The sequence below is a fragment of the Pseudonaja textilis genome, chromosome 2 (genome assembly GCF_049901715.1).
Source record: "Pseudonaja textilis isolate UNSWEBS1 chromosome 2, rPseTex1.2, whole genome shotgun sequence".
NCBI classification, from domain to species: domain Eukaryota; kingdom Metazoa; phylum Chordata; class Lepidosauria; order Squamata; family Elapidae; genus Pseudonaja; species Pseudonaja textilis.
This window is the reverse complement of record NC_141991.1, coordinates 255,343,069-255,364,851: the sequence shown is the minus strand read 5'-3', so window position 1 is coordinate 255,364,851 and position 21,783 is coordinate 255,343,069. Positions and strand designations below refer to the sequence as shown.

The following is a 21,783-nucleotide window of genomic DNA, read 5'->3' as shown; positions in this document are numbered from 1 at the left end:
ATTCAGCGGAAGGTTCTCAAAGTTCTCAGAGGGAAGCCAAGATCTGACCAGGCAAGACCCCAACTTGGGGGAAGGCAGCCCCTTGACTTGGGGGGGACGCCCCCTTTCCAGAAAGGAGGAGAGCCACAACCAAAACAGGGTGTGAAATCTGCCCCCCTCCTTGGGTTTTTATCCCTGCATTCTGGACCCCTCATCTGTTCTGACTTTCCCCCAAAGCCCAAAGCGGACTCTTTGTCCCGGCAAAACCCCTTTTATTCAGCGAAGGTGGATTTCTTGCATCCACCTTCAGCCAAAGGCCTGGCAAATAGTCTTCTAAGGGTGTAATTCGGAGCACAGGCCTGATCTAGCCTGGAGAGCTGCCAAGCAACTATTTCCAAACGCGGTGCTGACAAGGAAGGACTCGGCACGAGTCTCTGGGATGCACAGGCAGAGCTTCACAGATGCTGCAACGGATGAATTGTTTCCTGCAATAGCCCCCTCCCCTTTTGCTTCTCTTTTAACCCCTCTGGGAGGGGCCATTCACCGTCCACCTGGGCCTTTACTCCCAAGTTAGCCCTTGTTCCTTAACTGTTCCCTTCTCCTGACAGCTCTGTGCATGCGCACACTAGGAACAGGCCCCAGCTGTTCTTCTTCCCCACTGATCTCTGATTCTGAAGGCAAGTGATAACTGTCGGACAGCCCTGGCCCTGTGTCTGCCCCTGACGCAGAGTCCTGATCCGAGCCTTCCCCAGACTCCAGGACTGGCCCAGTTTCCTCCCCGACCTCCTCACTGTCCGAGTCTGCCACCAGCTCCGATGGCCACTGGTGGGCCCCAACACCGCCGACCACCGAGGCAGAAATAGATACTCATCAAGTTATGACCACAGTTGACCCCCTCATCTCCGTTGCTAAGCAAAGCAGTTCTCACGTGAGTTTTTCCCCATTTTACAACCCTTCCTGCCCACCGTTGTTCAGCGAACGCCTCCAAGTTGTTAAAACGAATTGTGCTGACATTAAGTGAATCTGGCCAATCCCACTGACTTCGCTTCCCAGAGGTCGGCTGCGACTCGTTACAAATGTCAATCAGGTGACACACACACACACACACACACACTGGGGATACTGCCAACCGTCATCAATACGAGCCAGTTGCCAAGCGGCCGAATTTTGATCATGTGACCCTGGGTGAGGGGGTGCTGCAATGGTAAAAAAAGTGACCGTAAGTCCCTTTTTTTCAGTGCTGTTGTCATTTTGAACAGTTACTAAAGGGAACGGTTGTAAGTTAGAGCATAGAATAAAAGAATTGGAAGGGACCTTGGAGGTCTTCTAGTCCAACCCCCTGCTTAAGCAGGACACCCTACCTATATCATTTCAGATAAATGGCTGCCCGATCCCTTCTTTAAAATCTGCAAGGTTGAAGCACCTGACACTTCGGGTGGCAAGCAGTCCCGCAGGTTAATTATTCTCACTGTCAGGACATATCTCCTTAGTTCTAGGTTGCTTCTCTCCTTCACTGCTCACTTAGTGTCCATCCATTGTTTCTGGTCCTGCCTTTAGGGGCTTTGGACAATAAGTTGACTCTTTCCTCTTCGTAGTAGCCACTCCAATTGAGGACCCCCTCTGTATCCCCATTCTGCATTCCCCTCCTTTGGCTCTACAGATAATCAATCCCTCAGGCCTGTTCAACAGATTACTAGAGGGAAACCGGGATGGCAGGAGGAGCTACGATCTCCAGCCACATAAGGTTGGGCAAGGAAGCCTCCCCAGGCCAGAAAGCTTCTGAGAGAACCATCCATGGCTTGTTTCTCTTTAGCCAAAGCTGCCTACAAATCAGGCTACGCTTGCATTTATTGATGTCAGTTTACATGCTGCCCATCCCAGGGTTGCACACGGAGGGAAGGAGACAGAGGGAGATCCAGTTTTTGGTCACCACACTATGAAAAAGGGTTGAGACTCTAGAAAAAGTGCACAGAAGAGCAACCAGGAGGATGAGGGGACTGGAGGCTAAAAGATATGAAGAACGGTTGCAGGAACTGGGCCTGGTTGTCTAGGGAAGAGAAGGACCAGGGGAGACAGGAGAGCATCTTCCAATATTTGAGGGGCTGCCCCAGAGAGGAGGAGGAAGGGGTCAAGCTATTTTCCAAAGCACCTTTGAAGGCCGGACAAGGAACAATGGATGGAAACTGAAGAAGGAGAGATTCAACCTGGAAATAAGGAGGAATTTTCTAACAATTGAGAATAATCCACCCATGGAACAGAAGTTGCCTTTGGAAGTTGTGGGAGCTTCATCCCTGGAGGCTTTCAAGAAGAGGCTGGACTGCTCATCTGTTAGAAATGGTGTAGGAGCTCCTACTTGGGCAGGGGTTGGACTAGATGACCTGCAAGATCCCTTCCAACTCTGTTAATCTGTTATCTGTCATCACAATGATCAGAATATACCCAGCTAGGAAACTATGATAGCATCTTCCAATATCTATGGGGCTTTTATACAGAACAGGGAGTCATTCACTAAAGGAAGCAGCACCAGAAGCCACGGATGGAGAGGAATCAAGGGGAGAATTAACCGAGAAGTAAGGAAAAATTTCCAAGGTCACATGAACTGTTCATACCACTCTATAAAGCCTTAGTAAGGCCACATCTAGAGTCCTGCATCCAGTTTTGGTCACCACATGATGAAAAAGATGTTGAGAGTCTAGAAAAAGTGCAGAGAAGAGCAACCAGGAGGATGAGGGGACTGGAGGCTGAAACATACGACGAACGGTTGCAGGAACTGGGCCTGGCTAGTCTAGGGAAGAGAAGGACCAGGGGAGACAGGATAGCGGTTTTCCAATATTTGAGGGGCTGCCCCAGAGAGGAGGAGGTGGGGTCAAGTTATTCTCCAAGGCACCTGAAGGCAAGCCAGAACAGAATAACAGAGTTGGAAGGGACCTTGTAGGTCATCTAGTCCAACCCCCCGCACCCAAGCCTCCAGTGATGAAGCTCCCATAACTTCTGAAGGACAAGAAGCAACAGATGGAAACTAAACAAGGAGAGACACCCTCATTTTTAGATTAGATTAGATTAACAGAATTGGCTTTTTTGGCTGCTGCTGCACACGGCTGGCTCCTATTTAGCTGGTTGTCCATTAAGAGTCCGAGATCCCCCTCCCAGTTCCTGCTATTGAGCCTGGTTTCACCCAGTCTAGATGTGGAGTTTTGATTTTTCTTGCCTAAGTGTGGGATTTTACTCTTCTCTACACTGAATTTCATTTTGTTAGATACAGCCGCTGTTCTAGTCTGTCAAGATCCATCTGGATCCTGAGCCTATCTTCTTGGGTGTTAGCTATTCCTGCCAGCTTAGTATCATCTACAAATTTGCTAAGTTCCCCTTCTATTCCCTCATCTAAGTCATTAATGAAGATATGGAAGAGTCCTGGGCCTAAGACGGAACTTTATGGCACCCCACTGCTTACTTCCCTCCATGTAGACTTACACCCATTAAGGACTACTCGTTGAGTACCATTTGTCAGCTAGTTGCGAGTCCATCTGGAGGCGATTCTATGTATCCCACTTTTTTCTAGTTTCCCAAGAAGGAGGTTGTGGTCTACTTTGTCGAATGCCTTGCTGAAGTCTAGTATGTCCACAGTAAGATATATACAGTAATATAATAATAAAGACCCTAGGGAATTTGTGAATGAACCTCCATAAAACTTGGCAAGCTACCCCCGACACCAGACTGTCAATACGAGCTGACCTCAACTCAGGGGCATCATTTCTGTGAAGACCCTCGGTGCAAAATCAGAGGTCAGGATTCCAGCACTTAACTCCATTTAAATCATGAGTCTCACCTACCTCCAATGAGATTGGCTAAAATGTATCCTGACATGAATCTGGCATGCTGGAAGTTTAAAAAGATACAAGGTACTTTCTACCACATGTGGTGGTCCTGTCCAGAAGCTCAAAAGGATTGGACTAATAGTTACAATAGTTACAATAATAGTTACAATAAGATGGTTACAATACATTGTTTTTTTTAAAAAAAACAGAATTCGAACCAGAGTTATTCATGCTAGGAATATTTAAAAAGAAACATGAGAAAAGGATTAAATATATTGTATTACACATATTAACGGTGGCTAGAATATCCTACGCACAATGTTGGAAGCAGAATAACATCCCGCCTGACAAATTGGTAACTCATAAAAAATTTGGATTGTGATGAAATGGACAAATTGACCCTGAAATTTAAAGATAAAGAAGAGTCATAAAATTTGGGATATATGGTATAATTAGCTGGAAACTAGGTAAACAGAAAATAAACAAACTTAAGATAAGCAAACTATACACGAATGTATATAATCGTATAGCAATGTATATAAACGTAAATATGTATAAGAGATAAATATGTATAACACCAATGCTACAATAGTGTTAATGTTATGATTAATTTTTCCTTTTTTAAAAATGTAAAAGAACAGTAAAGCTTATTTAAATAAATAAAGGAATCAGGAGTCTCGAGCCAAACTTCCAAAACTTTTTCTATGGACTTTTAGAGCCGCCACCAGAAGCAACTTTGGAAAAACTTGGAGCTGAACTTCCAAACCCAGCAGCTCTCGGGTGACCAAAGGGAGGAAGAGGCTCCGGGAGAGGCCCAGTTCCTCATATGGACTCCGGACGCGCACGGGAGCAGCTGCCAAATTCGAAAGACAAAGCAAAGGTTTTAATTTATACCTTCCTTTTCTTCTAGAAGAATGGCCAGAAAAAGAGCCGGACCTGGTGGGGAGGGGGCCGCGATCGAAGCTCCATCTATTTGGAGCAGAGAGTCGGTTTGCTTCACTCCCTTAATTTATGGGCATCTTATTGGCTGGGATATTCTTCATCAGTTTGAAAAATGACTTGCTTTATTCTTTCCCAGATGCTCATTCCGGCTGGTTTTTTTTGTGTGTGTTTGAAAAAGGATAAAACGGAGAAAGATGAAGATAAACGCGGAGGAAGATAAAGAGAAACGGTGAGCGTGGAAAAAAAAACAAAAGGCAGGACAGGAAAGAGAGAGAAACCGGCGGTCGGGTTTTGTACTCTGGCACAAAGGCAGAAGGTTTGGGGTTCGGGGTGCAGCAAGGGAGGTGCCTTTATATGGGGGTTCATCAGGGGTGGGATTCAAATTTTTTAACAACCGGTTCTGTGGGTGTGGCTTAGTTGGTGGGCGTGGCTTGGTGGTCATGTGACTGGGTGGGCGTGGCTTGGTGGTCATGTTATTGGCTGGGCGCGGCCAACTCATTATCCCTCACATCGTGGCACGCATCTCTTCGCCTGGCCTCTCGTGACTCTGGGGATGTTGCAACAGTCGTAGGTGTGAAAAACAGTCATAAGTCATTTTTTTCAGTGCCATTGTAACTTTGAATGGTGACTCCACACAAGCAAAGTACCAGCAAAGGAGGGGAAAAAAACCTCCAGAGAAGTTCCTGAGACAGGAAGTCTAGTCCTGCCAAGAATGGAATAAGGCTTAACGGAGAGGCAGTTTCTGTAAGCAACACCAGAATGTTTCCTTCCTGCCTTCCGTACAGGATTAGGCCAGTAATTCCTTCTAACAACCGGTTCTCCGAACTGCTTAGAATGTTAACAACCGGTTCTAGAGAATAGGTGCGAACTGGTAGAATCCCACCCCTGATGGTTCATGCAGAAAGGGGTTTGCAGGCGAGTGTTTGGGAAGAGATGGTCCGTATGGAGTTGGGCACCAACAGCCGTAGGGAATTTTAAGTCCTGCGGATCTCAACTCCCATATTGGCTGAGGAATTCTGGGAGTTGAAATCCCCAAATCTTAAAGTGGCCAAGCCTGGATATGGGTGGAGATGTTTTTTCTGGAAAAAGAGAAAGAAAGAAAGAAAGAAAGAAAGAAAGAAAGAAAGGAAGGAAGGAAGGAAGGAAGGAAGGAAGGAAGGAAGGAAGGAGGAAGGAAGGAAGGAAGGAAGGAAGGAAGGAAGGAAGGAAGGAAGGAAGGAAGGAAGGAAGGAAGGAAGGAAGGAAGGAAGGAAGGAAGGAAGGAAAGAAAGAAAGAAAGAAAGGAGGAGGAGGAGGAGGAGGAGGAGGAGGAGGAGGAGGAGGAGGAGGAGGAGGGAGGGGAGGAGGAGGACTGAGGGGTCCTTGTCGCTCACTGAACTTGGTGGTTTTCTTGCAGATGTTTCATGACCCAACTTGGTAACATCTTCAGAGCTAGAAGGGGCATGTATATAAACAGAGAGCCACCCTTCTCCCTTCTAACATTGATGATGTTACCTAGTTGGGTCATGAAACATCTGCAAGAAAACAACCCAACTTAAGAGAGTACCAAGAACTTCACAGTCCTCCTCCTCTGTGGTGGGATTCAAAAAATTTTACTACTGGTTTTGTGGGCGTGCAAAATCTCCAGTGAAAGTTGGTATTTGCCGGTTCTCCGAACTACTCAAAATTTCCGCTACCGGTTCTCCAGAACTGGTCAGAACCTGTGGAATGCCACTCCTCCTCCTCCTCCTCCTCCTCCTCCTCCTCCTCCTCCTCTTCCTCCTCCTCCTCTCCCTTCTAGCACTTACAATGGTACCTAGTTTGGTCATGAAACATTTGCAGGAAACTACTAAGTTCAGAGAGCACCAAGGACCCCACAGTCATCAATCTCCTCCTCCTCCTCCTCCTCCTCCTCCTCCTCCTCCTCCTCCTCCTCCTCCTCCTCCTCCTCCTCCTCCTCCTCCTCCACACCAACCCCTCTTCCTTATAACACTGATGGTGCTATCTAGTTAGATAATAAAACATCTGCAAGAAAGCACCCAAGCACCGGGAGCATTCAGGATCCAAAAGTTCTCCTCCTCCTCCTCCTCGCCACACAGCCCACTCCCTTCTAGCACTGATGATGTTACCTAGTTGGGTCATGAAATGTCTGCAAGAAAATGACCCAGCTCAGAGAACACGAAGGCCCCCATGTTTAGGTGTCACTCTCTTTCGAGATCAGGAACTTGAGGCCAGTGTGAGTCCAGTTTTAATTCTTACAAAAGTGCCCTGGGGGGGGGGAAATGGGGGGGGGGAACCTCTCCCCTCTGGAAACCAAAACTGAGCTGTCTATCCAAGAAGGCTGATAAAGAGCGGATTCAGGAGACGAGTCCTCCACTCACAGTAAAATCCTTTCTGCCTCCAGGCTCGCAATTTGGGGCCTGGACGACCTAGAACTGCGCTGCCTGCGGTCCAATCTAAGCCCAGCACACAAAATTGCCTGCCTGTCAACGATTTCTTCAGCCTCAACCACAATAATAACACAGGCAAACAACCCAGACAAACTCAAGACAAAACCATTCCAGAAAATACACAGAGGGGTCGATACCTGGAACTCACTACCTGACTCCGTGGTCACAGCCTCAACCCCCCCCCCAAACCTTCAACCTCAAACCCCCTACTGCGGACCTCACCCCATTCCTCAGAGGTCCTTTAAGGGGGTGTGCAGAAGCGCACCAGTGTGCCTACCGTCCCTGTCTCACTGTCCCCATTCATCTGTATTTACTCCCTTTGTTCCTATTTATGTTCATACCTATACTTGCTGTCTTTATTTTATTTTATTTTATTTATTTGCTTTGATAAACATGAGTAAGAATACAGGAAATAGGTAGGAATAAATGGGGACAACAGGACAGGGACGATAGGCACAATGCTGCACTTATGCACGCCTCTTACAGACCTCTCAGGAATGGGTATTCTCTTCCTTCCTTCCTTCCTTCCTTCCTTCCTTCCTTCCTTCCTTCCTCCTGCTCCCTCCCTTTTCTCTCTCCCCCTCAATTCATTTCTTGTTCTCCTTCCTTTCCCCTTCCTTCCTTCTTTCCTTCCTTTCTCCCACTCCCTCCCTCCCTTTTCTCTCCTCCTTTCCTTCCTTCCTTCCTTCCTCCTGCTCCCTCCCTTTTCTCTCTCCCCCTCTATTCATTTCTTGTTCTCCTTCCTTTCCCCTTCCTTCCTTCTTTCCTTCCTTTCTCCCACTCCCTCCCTCCCTTTTCTCTCCTCCTTTCCTTCCTTCCTTCCTTCCTCCTGCTCCCTCCCTTTTCTCTCTCCCCCCTCTATTCATTTCTTGTTCTCCTTCCTTTCCCCTTCCTTCCTTCTTTCCTTCCTTCCTTCCTCCTGCTCCCTCCCTTCTTTTCTCTCCTCCCTCTATTCTTTTCCCTCCTTCCTTCCTTCACCTTCCCTGTTCTCCTTCCTTTCCCTTTCCTTCCTTCCTTCTTTCCTTCCTCCCTCCCTCCCACTCCCTCCTTTCCTCCCTTTTCTCTCCTTCGTTCTTTCCTTCCTTCCTTTATTTTTATTTATTTTATGTGTCAATTGCTTACAAGACTATAGGTTTAAGAATAAACATGAGTAAGAATACAGGAAATAGGTACGAATAAATGGGAACAATAGGACAGGGACGGTAGGCATGATGGTGTCCTTATGCACGGCCCTTACAGACCTCTTAGGAATGGGTATTCTCTCCCTTCCTTTCCTTTCCTTCCTTCCTTCCTTCCTTCCTTCCTTCCTTCCTTCCTTCCTTCCCTTCCTTCCTTCCTTCCTTCCTTCTTTCACCTTCCCTGTTCTCCTTCCTTTCCCTTTCCTTCCTTCTTTCCTTCCTTCCTTCCTCCCTCCCACTCCCTCCCTTCCTCCCTTTTCTCTCCTTCATTCTTTCCTTCCTTCCTTTATTTTTATTTATTTTATGTGTCAATTGCTTACAAGACTATAGGTTTAAGAATAAACATGAGTAAGAATACAGGAAATAGGTAGGAATAAATGGGGACAATAGGACAGGGACGATAGGCACGAGGGTGCGCTTATGCACGCCCCTTGCAGACCTCTTAGGAATGGGTATTCTCTTCCTTCCTTCCTTCCTTCTTTCCTTTCTTCCTTCTTTCCTTCCTTCCTTCCTCCTGCTCCTTCCCTTTTTTCTCTCCCCCCTCTATTCGTTTCTTGTTCTCCTACCTTTCCCCTTCCTTCCTTCTTTCCTCCCTTTCTCCCACTCCCTCCCTCCCTTTTCTCTCCTTCTTTCTTTCTTTCCTTCCTTCCTTCCTTCCTCCTGCTCCCTCCCTTTTTTCTCTCCCCCCTCTATTCATTTCTTGTTCTCCTTCCTTTCCCCTTCCTTCCTTCTTTCCTTCCTTTCTCCCACTCCCTCCCTCCCTTTTCTCTCCTCCTTTCTTTCCTTCCTTCCTTCCTTCCTCCTGCTCCTTCCCTTTTTTCTCTCCCCCCTCTATTCATTTCTTGTTCTCCTTCCTTTCCCCTTCCTTCCTTCTTTCCTTCCTTTCTCCCACTCCCTCCCTCCCTTTTCTCTCCTCCTTTCTTTCTTTCTTTCCTTCCTTCCTTCCTTCTTTTTTATTTTATTTATTTATTTGATTTGCCAACCGCTTACAAGATAATAGGTGTAAGTATAAACATGAGTAAGAATACAGGAAATAGGTATGAATAAATGGGGACAACAGGACAGGGACGGGAGGCACGATGGTGCGCTTATGCACGCCCCTTGCAGACCTCTGAGGAATGGGGCGAGGTCTTGTACCTGTTTGACAAACAAACAAAAAAATAAAAATAAAGTAAAGAGCCCAAAATAGATGGCGGAGGCAGCAACACACTCCACACACACACACACACACACACACACACACACACACAGACACACACACACACTAAAAAGTGCAAATTCCTCAGTGTCTCTTTTCTGCAGAGCAAAACAGAGAGGAAGATTCCAGCCTAGCAGCCCCCTGGGGCTTTGGGAAGGGCCAAGTGAGAAGGAGCAACTGGCTGAACACGCTGGACTGGACTGGTCAGTCCCGGAGAGGCTGTCATCTTCTCTGCCAAGGGTCATCCCGCCCATCCGGGGCTGAGCGGGGGCGGGTGGGGGGCAAGGAGACCTCCTGAGCCAAGGAAATTGGCAGGCAAGGCTCCAGAAACCCACCCACCCCCAAGCCTGGTTCAGATTATAGTTAAACAAGAGTTGGAAGGGGACCCTGCAGGTCATCCAGTCCAACCCTCCGCCCGAGCAGGAGACCCTACACCACTTAACCGATTAGCAGAGTTGGAAGGGGACCCTGCAGGTCATCTAGTCCAACCCTCCGCCCGAGCAGGAGACCCTACACCATTTAACAGATTTAGCAGAGTTGGAAGGGGACCCTGCAGGTCATCCAGTCCAACCCTCCGCCCGAGCAGGAGACCCTACACCATTTAACAGATTTAGCAGAGTTGGAAGGGGACCCTGCAGGTCATCTAGTCAACCCTCCGCCCGAGCAGGAGACCCTACACCACTTAACAGATTAGCAGAGTTGGAAGGAGACCCTGCAGGTCATCTAGTCCAACCCTCCGCCCGAGCAGGAGACCCTACGCCATTTAACAGATTAGCAGAGTTGGAAGGGGACCCTGCAGGTCATCCAGTCCAACCCTCCGCCCGAGCAGGAGACCCTACACCATTTAACAGATTTAGCAGAGTTGGAAGGGGACCCTGCAGGTCATCTAGTCCAACCCTCCGCCCGAGCAGGAGACCCTACGCCATTTAACAGATTAGCAGAGTTGGAAGGGGACCCTGCAGGTCATCCAGTCCAACCCTCCGCCCGAGCAGGAGACCCTACACCATTTAACAGATTTAGCAGAGTTGGAAGGGGACCCTGCAGGTCATCTAGTCCAACCCTCCGCCCGAGCAGGAGACCCTACACCATTTAACAGATTAGCAGAGTTGGAAGGGGACCCTGCAGGTCATCTAGTCCAACCCTCCGCCCGAGCAGGAGACCCCTACACCATTTAACAGATTTAGCAGAGTTGGAAGGGGACCCTGCAGGTCATCTAGTCCAACCCTCCGCCCGAGCAGGAGACCCTACACCATTTAACAGATTTAGCAGAGTTGGAAGGGGACCCTGCAGGTCATCTAGTCCAACCCTCCGCCCGAGCAGGAGACCCTACACCACTTAACAGATTAGCAGAGTTGGAAGGGGACCCTGCAGGTCATCTAGTCCAACCCTCCGCCCGAGCAGGAGACCCTACACCATTTAACAGATTTAGCAGAGTTGGAAGGGGACCCTGCAGGTCATCTAGTCCAACCCTCCGCCCGAGCAGGAGACCCTACACCATTTAACAGATTTAGCAGAGTTGGAAGGGGACCCTGCAGGTCATCTAGTCCAACCCTCCGCCCGAGCAGGAGACCCTACACCATTTAACAGATTTAGCAGAGTTGGAAGGGGACCCTGCAGGTCATCTAGTCCAACCCTCCGCCCGAGCAGGAGACCCTACACCATTTAACAGATTTAGCAGAGTTGGAAGGGGACCCCGCAGGTCATCTAGTCCAACCCTCCGCCCGAGCAGGAGACCCTACACCATTTAACAGATTTAGCAGAGTTGGAAGGGGACCCTGCAGGTCATCTAGTCCAACCCTCCGCCCAAGCAGGAGACCCTACACCATTTAACAGATTTAGCAGAGTTGGAAGGGGACCCTGCAGGTCATCTAGTCCAACCATCTGCCCTTTTCTTGTCTTGTCTTCTGGTGCAGATTTGGAAGCTGCAGGTACAGGAGGAGTAACCACCGTTTGCCTGTTGGAGGTTCCCTAAAAGAAGGCTGGGAAACTCTGTGTGTTTAAAGAACATTTGAGGGGGGGGTTGCAATGCCCGGGAGGGGGGGGGGCTCGTCTCCACCTCTACCTGGGCCCCTCCTCCTCCCCCTTTGCAATCCTGAGCCCCCAAACCCCCCCCCACCCCAAAAAAAAATAACAAGGGGGGTGGTCTTACAAGAGGAGGAAGATCAGGGCGAACCAGTTTCTCCAGAAACAGCCAGCCTGGATAAATATTGTAAAAATAAACACACACACACACACACACACACACACACACACACACCTTGTTCTTCCCCGGTAGCCTCACCACCCAGCAATGCGGCGATTGTGGGATTGTGGCGGGACTGACAAATTTGTGGCTGTGAGTCACAAGAGGAGGCGTGTGTGTGTGTTTGTGTGTGTGTGTGTGTGTGTGTGTGTGTGTGTGTGTGTGTGTTCTGAATCGCTTGAGACTTTCAAGAAGAGACTGGACGGCCCACCTGTCAGAAATGGTGTAGGCTCTCCCGCTTGGGCAGGGGGTGAGACTAGATGATCTCCAACTCTCTTTTTTTTTTTTTTAGTTTTAAAACGAACTTTATTTGCAATGGATTAAAAAGATATAAACCTACGAGTATACAGAAATAAAAAAATAGTCAACATATTAATAGGACAGTAAACATATTTCTTTCTATTACATTTGATAATAGGTTTGATAGTTCATAATAAACAACAGTGTCATTCCAAAGAGGAAGCCTACAGAAAAGGCAACAGAATGCGATACAACCAGGCCAGAAACATATTAACAAGAGAGATCAGAGCAGCAAAAAGAAGCTACTCTGAAAAGTTAAGGAATCAGTTCTCAACAAATGAACCAGCAAATGTGTGGAAAACTCTTAGAAGAATCACTGGCTTCAGCAAACCTTCTTCCCAGGCAGAAGGAAATCAACAACTAGCAGATGACCCGAATGTGTTTTACTGCAGCTTTGAAAGGAAACTTCAGCCACCTATCTCCACAACCCACATCTCAAACACACCAACAACAGCCAAGCCTCCTCCAACTGGCCCCAATCCATTGGGCTCACAACCTCTGGAGATCACAGAAAAAGAAGTGCAAGATCTATTACACAGACAGAAGCCAGGAAAAGCCCCAGGGCCAGACAAGATAACTCCTTCTTGCTTCAAAGTCTGTGCTGACCAATTGGCCCCCATCTTCACCCGAATCTTCAAGAGATCCCTAGAGATGTGCTGTGTTCCTTCCTGCTTCACACGTTCTACCATCATCCCAGTGCCAAAGAAGCCCCCCCATCAAGGGACTGGATGACTACAGACCAGTTGCTCTAACCTCTGTAGTTATGAAAATCTTTGGAAGGCTTGTGCTGTCCCACCTGAAAACCATCACGGATCCGCTGTTAGATCCCGTGCAGTTTGCATACCAAGCAAATAGATCGACAGATGATGCTGTTAACATGGCTCTGCATTACATCCGACAACACCTTGACTCTCCAAATACCTACGCAAGGGTCCTCTTTGTAGACGTCAGTTCAGCATTCAACGCCATCATTCCAGATACTCTTCTAAGTAAATTAAACCAACTAGCGGTACCTGAACACACTTGTAAGTGGATCATAAGCTTCCTAACAGACAGGAAGCAGCAGGTGAAGCTAGGCGGAATCACCTCCGATACCTGTACAATCAGCACAGGGGCCCCCCAAGGCTGTGTGCTACCTCCACTTCTCTTCTCCCTATACACCAAGGACTGCATCTCAAACAATCCATCTGTTAAAATACTGAAGTTTGCTGATGACACAACAGTGATTGGTCTCATTCAAGACAACGATGAATCCACATACAGACAGAAGGTTATATAACTTGCCTCGTGGTGTAACCGGAACAATCTGGAACTGAACACACTCAAAACCGTAGAAATGGTGGTAGACTTTAGAAGAAACCCTCCCACACTACCACCTCTTACAATACTAGACAACACAGTATCAACAGTGGAGACCTTCCAATTTCTAAGTTCTACTATATCACATGACCTAAAAGGACACCTAACATCAAAAACATCATCAAAAAGCACAAATGTTCTGTAAAATGTTTATATAATGTTCTTTCTGCACCAACTCAGGAAGCTCAAACTGCCCAAGGAGCTGCTGATCCAGTTCTACAGAGGAATGATTGAGTCTGTCATCTTCACCTCTATAACTGTCTGGTTTGGTTCTGCAACCCAACAGGACAGACAAAGACTTCAGATGAGAATTAGGACTGCAGAAAAAAATGGCTACCAACCTGCCTTCAATTGGAGGACCTGTGTTCTGCACAAGTCAAAAAGGGCTGTGAAAATATCTACAGACCTTTCACATCCTGGACCTAAACTGTTGCAACTCCTTCCCTCAAAAGACACTATATAGAGCCCTGCACACCAGAACAACTAGACACAAGGATAGTTTTTCCCCAATGCCATCACTCTGCTAAACAAATAATTCCCTCCACACTGTTCAGCTATTTACAAAGTGTACACTACTATTACTGTTAATCTTTTCGTCTCTCTTTATAGCCCATCCCCTCCCACTTGTGACTGTATGACTGTAACTTTGTTGCTTGCATCCTTACGATTTATATTGACTGTTTCCTAGTATGATTTGATTGTTGATTGTACCCTATGACTATCATTAAATGTTGTACGTTATGATTCTTGATTCTTAACGAATGTATCTTTTCTTTATGTGTACTGAGAGTACTTACACCAAGACAAATTCCTTGTGTGTCCAATCGCACTTGGCCAATAAAGTATTCTATTCTTTTCTAATAACTAATAATTGGCAAGTATTCCTTGTCTCTTATAGATAACATATTAATCAATAAGTAACACATGTTACTCAACTGTTGCTATTGGATTATAACTGCATTATTTTAATCATTAGAACCTTCATAATGTTTATGTATTAGAGGAGAAGCTTGAAACCATTATTTTATATATTCAGTATATAAAAACTATATATAATATGTTTCCTGGGTTCATTTATTCTGTACATTCTTTTTCTTGCGTTCTACCCAACTGTACCATTTATCCCAGACCGAGTAGTACTCCGAATCATCCTTCCCATTTAATCTGAGCGTCAGGCCTCGCCATTTCGGCACATTCATAAATTTCTTGAATAATAATGTGTATCGGTAGTACGTTGGGCCTTTTCCATTATTGCGCCAAAGAAGTTCACACCGCTGTTAGTAAGTGGATGATCAGGTCCCTTCCAACTCTTTTTTTCCCCTTCCAACTCTTATTCTGCTATTCTTCCTTCCTTCCTTCCTTCCTTCCTTCCTTCCTTCCTTCCTTCCTTCCTTCTCTCCTCCCTCCCTCCCTTCTCTATCCCTGCATACTTTCAAGAAGAGACTGGACTGCCATTTGTCAAAAACGGCATAGGGTCTCCCACTTGGGCAGAGGGTTGGACTAGATGACCTACAAGGTCCCTTCCAACTCTGATTATTTGTTGCCTGTTATCTGAAGCAGAGGCAGCCATAGGAAAGCCCAGCCTGGTTTCCCAAAGGCTGCTCCGAAAGCAAGTTTCTAGCTCTCATGGAGCATTCTCGGACACGACTCATCTCAAATGTACAGGAAGTCCTCGATTTACCTCACCTGATGACCGTTCAAAGTTACAACGGTGCAGAAAAAAAAATGACTTAGGACCATTTTTCACACATACAACCGTTGCCGCATCCCCATCATGGCAACTGACTCACATTTATGACAGTCGCAGTGAGGTGTCTCGTGATCCCCTTTTGTGACCTTCTGTCAAGCAAAGCCAATGGGGAAGCCAGATTTGCTTAACAACCGTGCTGATTTGCTTAACAACCAGGGCAAGAAAGGCCGTAACACGAGGCAAAACTCACTTAACCACTGTTCTGTTTAGCAACAGAAAATTTGGGGCTCTGTGGCGGTCGTAAACCGAGGATTGCCTGCAATCCATCAAAGGAAACATGAAAATGTCATTTCGTCTATGTAATGAGTCCATGCTACTTCCTCGTTTGATACCTCCAGCAGTCATGGGAAAAAAGGATGCTGTGTTCTGACCCAAACCTGGTTCCAAGAGAGCAAACACGAGACAAAGGTACCAGCACCACCTTTTAATGTTTCATTTGTGAATCCCGTTTCTTCACGGATAAAAGGCTGCTTCCAACTAATTAGCTCCAATAAGAAAGAGCCTTGCCAAGTTTTTGCAAGGCTGCCAAGAACCCCAGATAAAGTTACTAAACAATACGTCAAAGAGTCTCCAAACACCAACTCAGATATTCCGAACGTCCACGAGGCTTGAGTGCAAAAACTTCTTTGCTTCCTGCAAAGAGCTACGGTTTCTCAGCTGGCTTTTATCTCTTAAGGGAGGGGCCACTACCTTGCAGCCTTACTCCTGAGTTGCCTGTGCTGCTGCAACTGGGCCCAGGCTCCTCGGGGTCCTCTTCCTCACTGCTGCCAGCCTCCACCATCTCCAAAGGCAGCACTCCACTCCCTGATGGTCCTGGCCCCATCCCTGCCTCACACGCAGGCCCCACATCCGAGTCCTCACTCTCCGAGGCCTCAGCCGTCCACACCTGCTGCCGGCGAACCACAACCTGCTGTGAATGGCATGGAAACAGGTGAGAGGAAGTCCCCACTTGAAGACCACCTTCAGGTGTGTAATGTGTACAGTTCTGGTGTCCATTCCACTCCACTTCTGATCTCGCTGGGGACAACTCCGTTTTCATTTGTCTACAGAGATTCTCCGTCCTCCAAAGGTGTTTTTTTTTTTATTTTCAGGAGGCCACTGGACTTCCTTGATTTTTCTTTGAAGATGTTTCGCTTCTCCTCCAAAGAAGCTTCTTCGGCTCTGACTGGATGGTGGAGAAGGGAAGGATTTTATACTCCTGGCAGACAGCTGGTCATTTGCATCCTTTTAGAGAGTCCTTGAGGCCACTCAGAGGGTTTTTTTTTTTGCAACCTTGGGGTCAACTGAGTGGTGCAAATGGTTCCTGTAGCCTCCATTTTGGGGGAAATCCATTGGAAATTGCAGGCTACAGGAACCATTTGCACCACTCAGGTGACCCTGAAGGCATAGAAAAACCTCCAAGTGGCCTCAACAACCCTCTTAAAAGGATGCAAATGACCAGCTGTTTGCAAGGAGTATAAATCCTTCCTTTCCCCACCATCCAGTCAGAACTGAAGAAGCTTCTGGGATGAGAAGCGAAACGTCTTCAGAGGGAAAACACAAAGTCCACTTGCCTCTTGCAAAAAACACCTTCAGGACAAACCATCTTCCTTTATGCCACCAACTTTCCAGCAACCTTTCTGGGCTGCCTTTCCCTCAGTCTTCCCAGCTGTGGGCTGGGGACCGAAGCCGGCCTACTCTGCAGGGTTCTCAGACATATTGCAAGAGTCTTTATTGAAGTAAAGAAATTAATGAGTATATATATATTTTTTTAATGAAGGAGAAGAGAGATCTGATATCAGAATTCCAATATTTGAGGGGGTGCCCAAAAGAGGAAGAGGGGGTCAAGGTATTCTTCAAGGCACCTGAAAGGCAGGACAAGGAGCAACGGATGGAAACTAAACAAGGAGAGAAGCAACCCGGAATTAAGGAGGGATTTTCTGGCCTTGAGAACAATTAACCAGTGGAACAGCTAGCCACCAGGAGGTGTGGCTGCTCCATCTTTGGAGGTTTCTAAGAAGAGACTGGACCGCCATTTGTTTGGAATGATACAGGGTCTCCTGCTTGAGCCGGGAGTTGGACTAGATGATCTCCAAGGTGCCTTCCAACTTCCAACTTAATCCACGGAACCCCTTGCCACTAGAAGTTGCGGTTGCTCTCTAACAGTCGAAGTTTTCCAGAAAAGATTGACAACCATGTTCTGGAATGGAGTGGTGTTTTCTCTTTCGGCCAGGGGTTGGACTAGAACGGGGGTCTCCAACCTTTTGGACCTCAGGGGCCACCAAACTCATAATTTTAAATCCCAGGGACCACTAACCGGTTCTGTGGGCGTGGCCTAATTTGTGGGTGTGGCTTGGTGGTCATGTGACTGGCTGGGCATGGCTCGTATGTAAATATTATAAATATTTATATAAATATTGAATTTTTTTATTTAAAAAAAGAGCAACTTTTACCCCAAATCAGGCAAAGCAGGCAGGCAGATTGAGTTACTCACAGAATCACAGATTCATTCAGAGATCTATCTTTCTGCCATCGGCTGCCTGAGTCTGTCACATAAAATTTGCTGGCAAGCAAACTCACAGAATTAACTCACAACTCACCATGTATGTAAATATTGAACTTTTTAAAGAAAAAGAGCAACTTTTACCCAAAATCAGGCAAAGCAGACAGGCAGATTGAATTGCTCACAGAATCATTCAGTGATCTATCTATCTGCCATCAGCTAGCTCAGTCTGTCACATAAAATTTGCTTGCCCTGAGTCTGCACTGAATAGTAGAACCTTCAGTCCTAAGGGAGGTTTGGCTCTGCTTAAAAGCAGAGCTGAAGATCTAAAGACTAGCTAGAAAGCAAGAAATCCAACCGTCTCCTGCTTCCTAGCTAATCTAAATGACCTCCAAGGTCCCTACGGTTCGATAAGATGCCCATTTGGAGGGCAAGGAGGGCAGCAGCCTTAACCCCCCTTTTAAGGCAAGGGTCTGCAAGGCCATCCTTCCCAGCCAGCATGGAGGGGAAGCACCAACTCCAGTGGAGGGGAGGGCTGACTCCACCCCCCCACACACTCAGCTTCTCACTGGTGTGAGGTTCAAATTGTGCCGGAAAGGCGGATCTTGTTCCCAGGACCCAGAGGGCAGGCAGAGGCTCCGCTGAGTGTGATTTCCCTCCTCCAGTCAAAGGGGGGTGGGCGCCTTGCCCCTTATTTCTCCTAGAGGCAATCGATGGGCATCAACAGACCTGCCCCCCGAAGAATCAGCACCCCCCACCCCACCCCTGGGGATTCGATCCCCTGCAGCGGCCTCACAAAGGGCTTCGCAATAGAGATGGAGAGCCACAAGGAAAGCTCTTAATTAGCACCCTTATCGCAGGCAAGAGAAAGCCGCTTAATTAGTTCAGGGAGAATAATGAGGGCCGGGAGCGCCGGAGAGGAGGGGGCACCTCGGTCACCTGCAGGCGGCCCAGATCCTTCCTTCCTCCCTCCCTCCCTCCCTCCCTCCCTCCCCTCCCCTCTCTCCTTCTCCCTTCCTTCTTTCCTCTCCTTCTCACATCTCCCTCCCTCCCCCTCCTTCTCCTCCTTCTCCTTCTCCTTCCTTTTTTCCTTCCTTCCTTCCCTCCTTCTCACATCTCCCTCCCTTCCTCTCTCTCCTTCTCCTTCCTTCTTTTTCGTTCCTTCCATCCCTCCTTCTCACATCTTCCTTCCTTCCTCCCTCCCTCTCTCCTTCTCCCTTCCTTCTTTTTGTTCCTTCCATCCCTCCTTCTCACATCTTCCTTCCTTCCTCCTCGCTCCCTCTCTCTCTCCTTCTCCCTTCCTTCTTTTCCTTCCTTCCTTCCCTCCTTCTCACATCTTCCTTCCTCCTTTCCTCTCTCCTTCTCCCTTCCTTCTTTTTCCTTCCTTCCTTTCCTCCTTCCCTCCCCCTCTTCTTCTCCCTTCTTTTTCCTTCCTTCCTTCCCTCCTTCTCACATCTTCCTCCCTCCCTCCCTCTCTCCTTCTCCCTTCTTTCTCCTTCCTTCCTTCCTCCCTCCTCCTTCCTTCTCCCTTCCTTCCTTCCTTCTCACATCTTCCTTCCTTCCTCCCTCCCTCCCTCTCTCCTTCTCCCTTCCTTCTTTTTCCTTCCTTCCTTCCCTCCTTCTCACATCTTCCTTCCTTCCTCCTTCCCTCCCCTCTTCTTCTCCCTTCTTTTTCCTTCCTTCCCTCCTTCTCACATCTTCCTCCCTCCCTCCCTCTCTCCTTCTCCCTTTTTTCCTTCCTTCCTTCCTCCCTCCTCCTTCCTTCTCCCTTCCTTCCTTCCTTCCTTCTCACATCTTCCTTCCTTCTTTCCTCCCTCCATCCCTCTCTCCTCCTTCCTTCTCCCTTCCTTCTTTCCTCTCTCCCTCCCTCCATTGCTCTTTCTTCCTTCTCCTTTCCTTCCTTCCTTTTCCTTCCTTCCTTCCCTCCCTCCTTCCCTTTTTCTCACATCTTCCTACCTCCCTCTCTCCCTCCATTCCTCTTCCTTCCTTCCTCTTTCCTTCCTTACTCCCCATGCTTCCTCCCTTCTCGTCCTCCTTTCCTTTTCCTCACTTTACCTATCTTATTCCCTCCCTCAATTTCCCCTGCCATCCTTCCTCCCTCCCTTCCCTTTTCTCACTCATCTTCCTCCTTCTTCCTCCCTCCTTCCTCCCTCTCTCCCTCTTTCACTCCTTCCTTCTTTCCCTCCTTCATTTTCCTCACCGCCCTGCCTATCTTATTCCCTCGCTCATTTTCCTTCCTCCCTTCTTCCTTCCCTTCCTTCTTTTCTTTCTCTCTCCCTCTCCCTCACCTTCCTCCCTTCCTTCCCTCGCTCATCTTCTTTCCATTCATTTCTTCCTTCTTCCTTCCCTCGTTTTCCCTTCTTCCTTCTTCCCCTCCTTTCCCTCACTGACCTGCCTAACCTGTTCCCCTCTCCCATTTTCCTTCCTCCCTCCCTCCTTCCCTCCCTCCCTGATCAAAATTCGGTCGCTTGATGGCAACTGACTCATATTTATGACGGTTGCAGTGTCCCGGGGGGGGGTGTCACGGGATCCCTTTTGCGACCGTCTTGACAAGCCAAGTCAAGGGGGAAGCCAGATTAACTTAACAACCATGTTACTCGCTTGACGAATACAGCGATTCACTTAACAACCGGGGCAAGAAAGGTCGTCAAACGAGGCAAAACTCACTTAACAGATCTCTCAGCGACCTAAATTTTAGGGCTCGGTTGTGGCTGCAAGTTGAGGGCTCCCTCTGGTCCTTAAGGCCCCCCCCTCCTTCTGGGCCCCCCTTCCCACGTTTGCGGGAGAGTAATCAGTGAATTCTGCCTAAGCTCAGAGGCACCCTTGCCGACAGCGCCCTTCGCTCGGTGTTGGGAGAGGAGCCAGGGGAGTTTGACGCGCCCTGCTCCAGCCGCCACCTTGACTTTTTTGACCCCCACATGCGGCTGCCCGGGGGCGGGGGGGTGGAGGAGGGGGGGTCTTTATTCGGCCCCAAAGCCGCCGAATGGCAGCTCCGATGGAGTCCCCCCCCTTTCCGGCCTTGGAAACCGGTGCCAGGTTTTCTTATCGCCCCGATTGGGCTGAAGAGGAAGCTCCGGCAATTGAGGGGACTCGATAAACGCTTTAACCTTTGACCTCCCCTCTCCCCCCCCCACGGCCCCTGACGCCAATCCAGAGGTTGCCATCAATTAGAGCCCTTGGCCAACCGCTGGACGGATGGACGGAGGAAGCGGCTGCGCTCGATCAGCCCGGCCGAGGTTAATGGGACGCTAATTAAGTGGGGGGGCAGGATTGCTCTGGGATGGGAAGAAGGGAGGGAGGGAGGGAGAGGAAAGAAGGGAGGAAAAAGAAAGAGGGAGGGAGATTCTTTGGATGTAAGGGAGGAGGGAGGGGATGGGAAGAAGGGAGGGAGGGAGGGAGAGGAAAGAAGGAAGGAAGGGGAAAGAGGGAGGGAGATTCTTTGGATGTAAGGAAGGAAGGAGAGGATGGGAATGAGAAGAAGGGAAGGACGAAGGGAAGGAAGGAAGGGAAGAGAGAAGATTCTTTCGATGTAAGGGAGGGAGGGAGAAGATGGGAGGGAGGGGGAGGAAATGGGAATGAGAAGAAAGAAGAAAAGGAGGAAGGAAAGGAGGGAAGGAAAGGAGAGGAGAGAGGAAGGAAGAAGATGAGAGGGAGGGAGGGAGAGGAGGAGGAAATGGGAATGAGAAGAAAGGAAGGAAGGAAGGAAGGAGGAAGGAGGGAAGGAAGGAAGGAGGAAAGGAGGAAGGAGGAAAGGAGGAAGGAAGGAAGGAGGAAGGAGGAAGGAAGGAAGGAGGAAGGAGGGAAGGAAGGAAGGAAGGAAGGAGGAAAGGAGGAAGGAAGGAAGGAAGGAAGGAAGGAAGGAAGGAAGGAAGGAAGGAAGGACCCTCCACTCACCTCTCTTCTGCATGAAGCTGAAGAGATCGTCCAGAAATTCCTTCCGCTTGGGGTCTCCGTCCAACTCGTAGAGCTGCAGAGGGAAAGAAAGAGGGGGCGTCAGTGGGGTGGGGGGAGACTGACAACAGAACCCCCTCCCCAAGAGAAGCTGGAAGGGCAGCGAGGCCCCGGATAATACGCTCAGACTCGCTTTGCGTAATGAGTTGGGCGGCATA

At 48.4% G+C, this 21,783-nt stretch overlaps 1 protein-coding gene and 1 long non-coding RNA gene across 2 annotated transcripts in view; both read right to left on the bottom strand.

Moving 5' to 3' along the window:
- LOC148127466 (uncharacterized) overlaps positions 1 to 21,783 on the bottom strand; it is a 215,509-nt gene that overhangs the window by 85,354 nt on the left and 108,372 nt on the right. The window lies entirely within an intron of this gene.
- The window catches only part of ARID3C (AT-rich interaction domain 3C), a 50,531-nt gene that overhangs the window by 16,382 nt on the left and 12,366 nt on the right, over positions 1 to 21,783 (bottom strand). Inside the window, exon 2 of the mRNA XM_087928647.1 lies at positions 21,569 to 21,641. Coding sequence (XP_087784773.1) covers positions 21,569 to 21,641 — 73 coding nt within the window. The remainder of the gene's footprint in view (positions 1 to 21,568; positions 21,642 to 21,783) is intronic.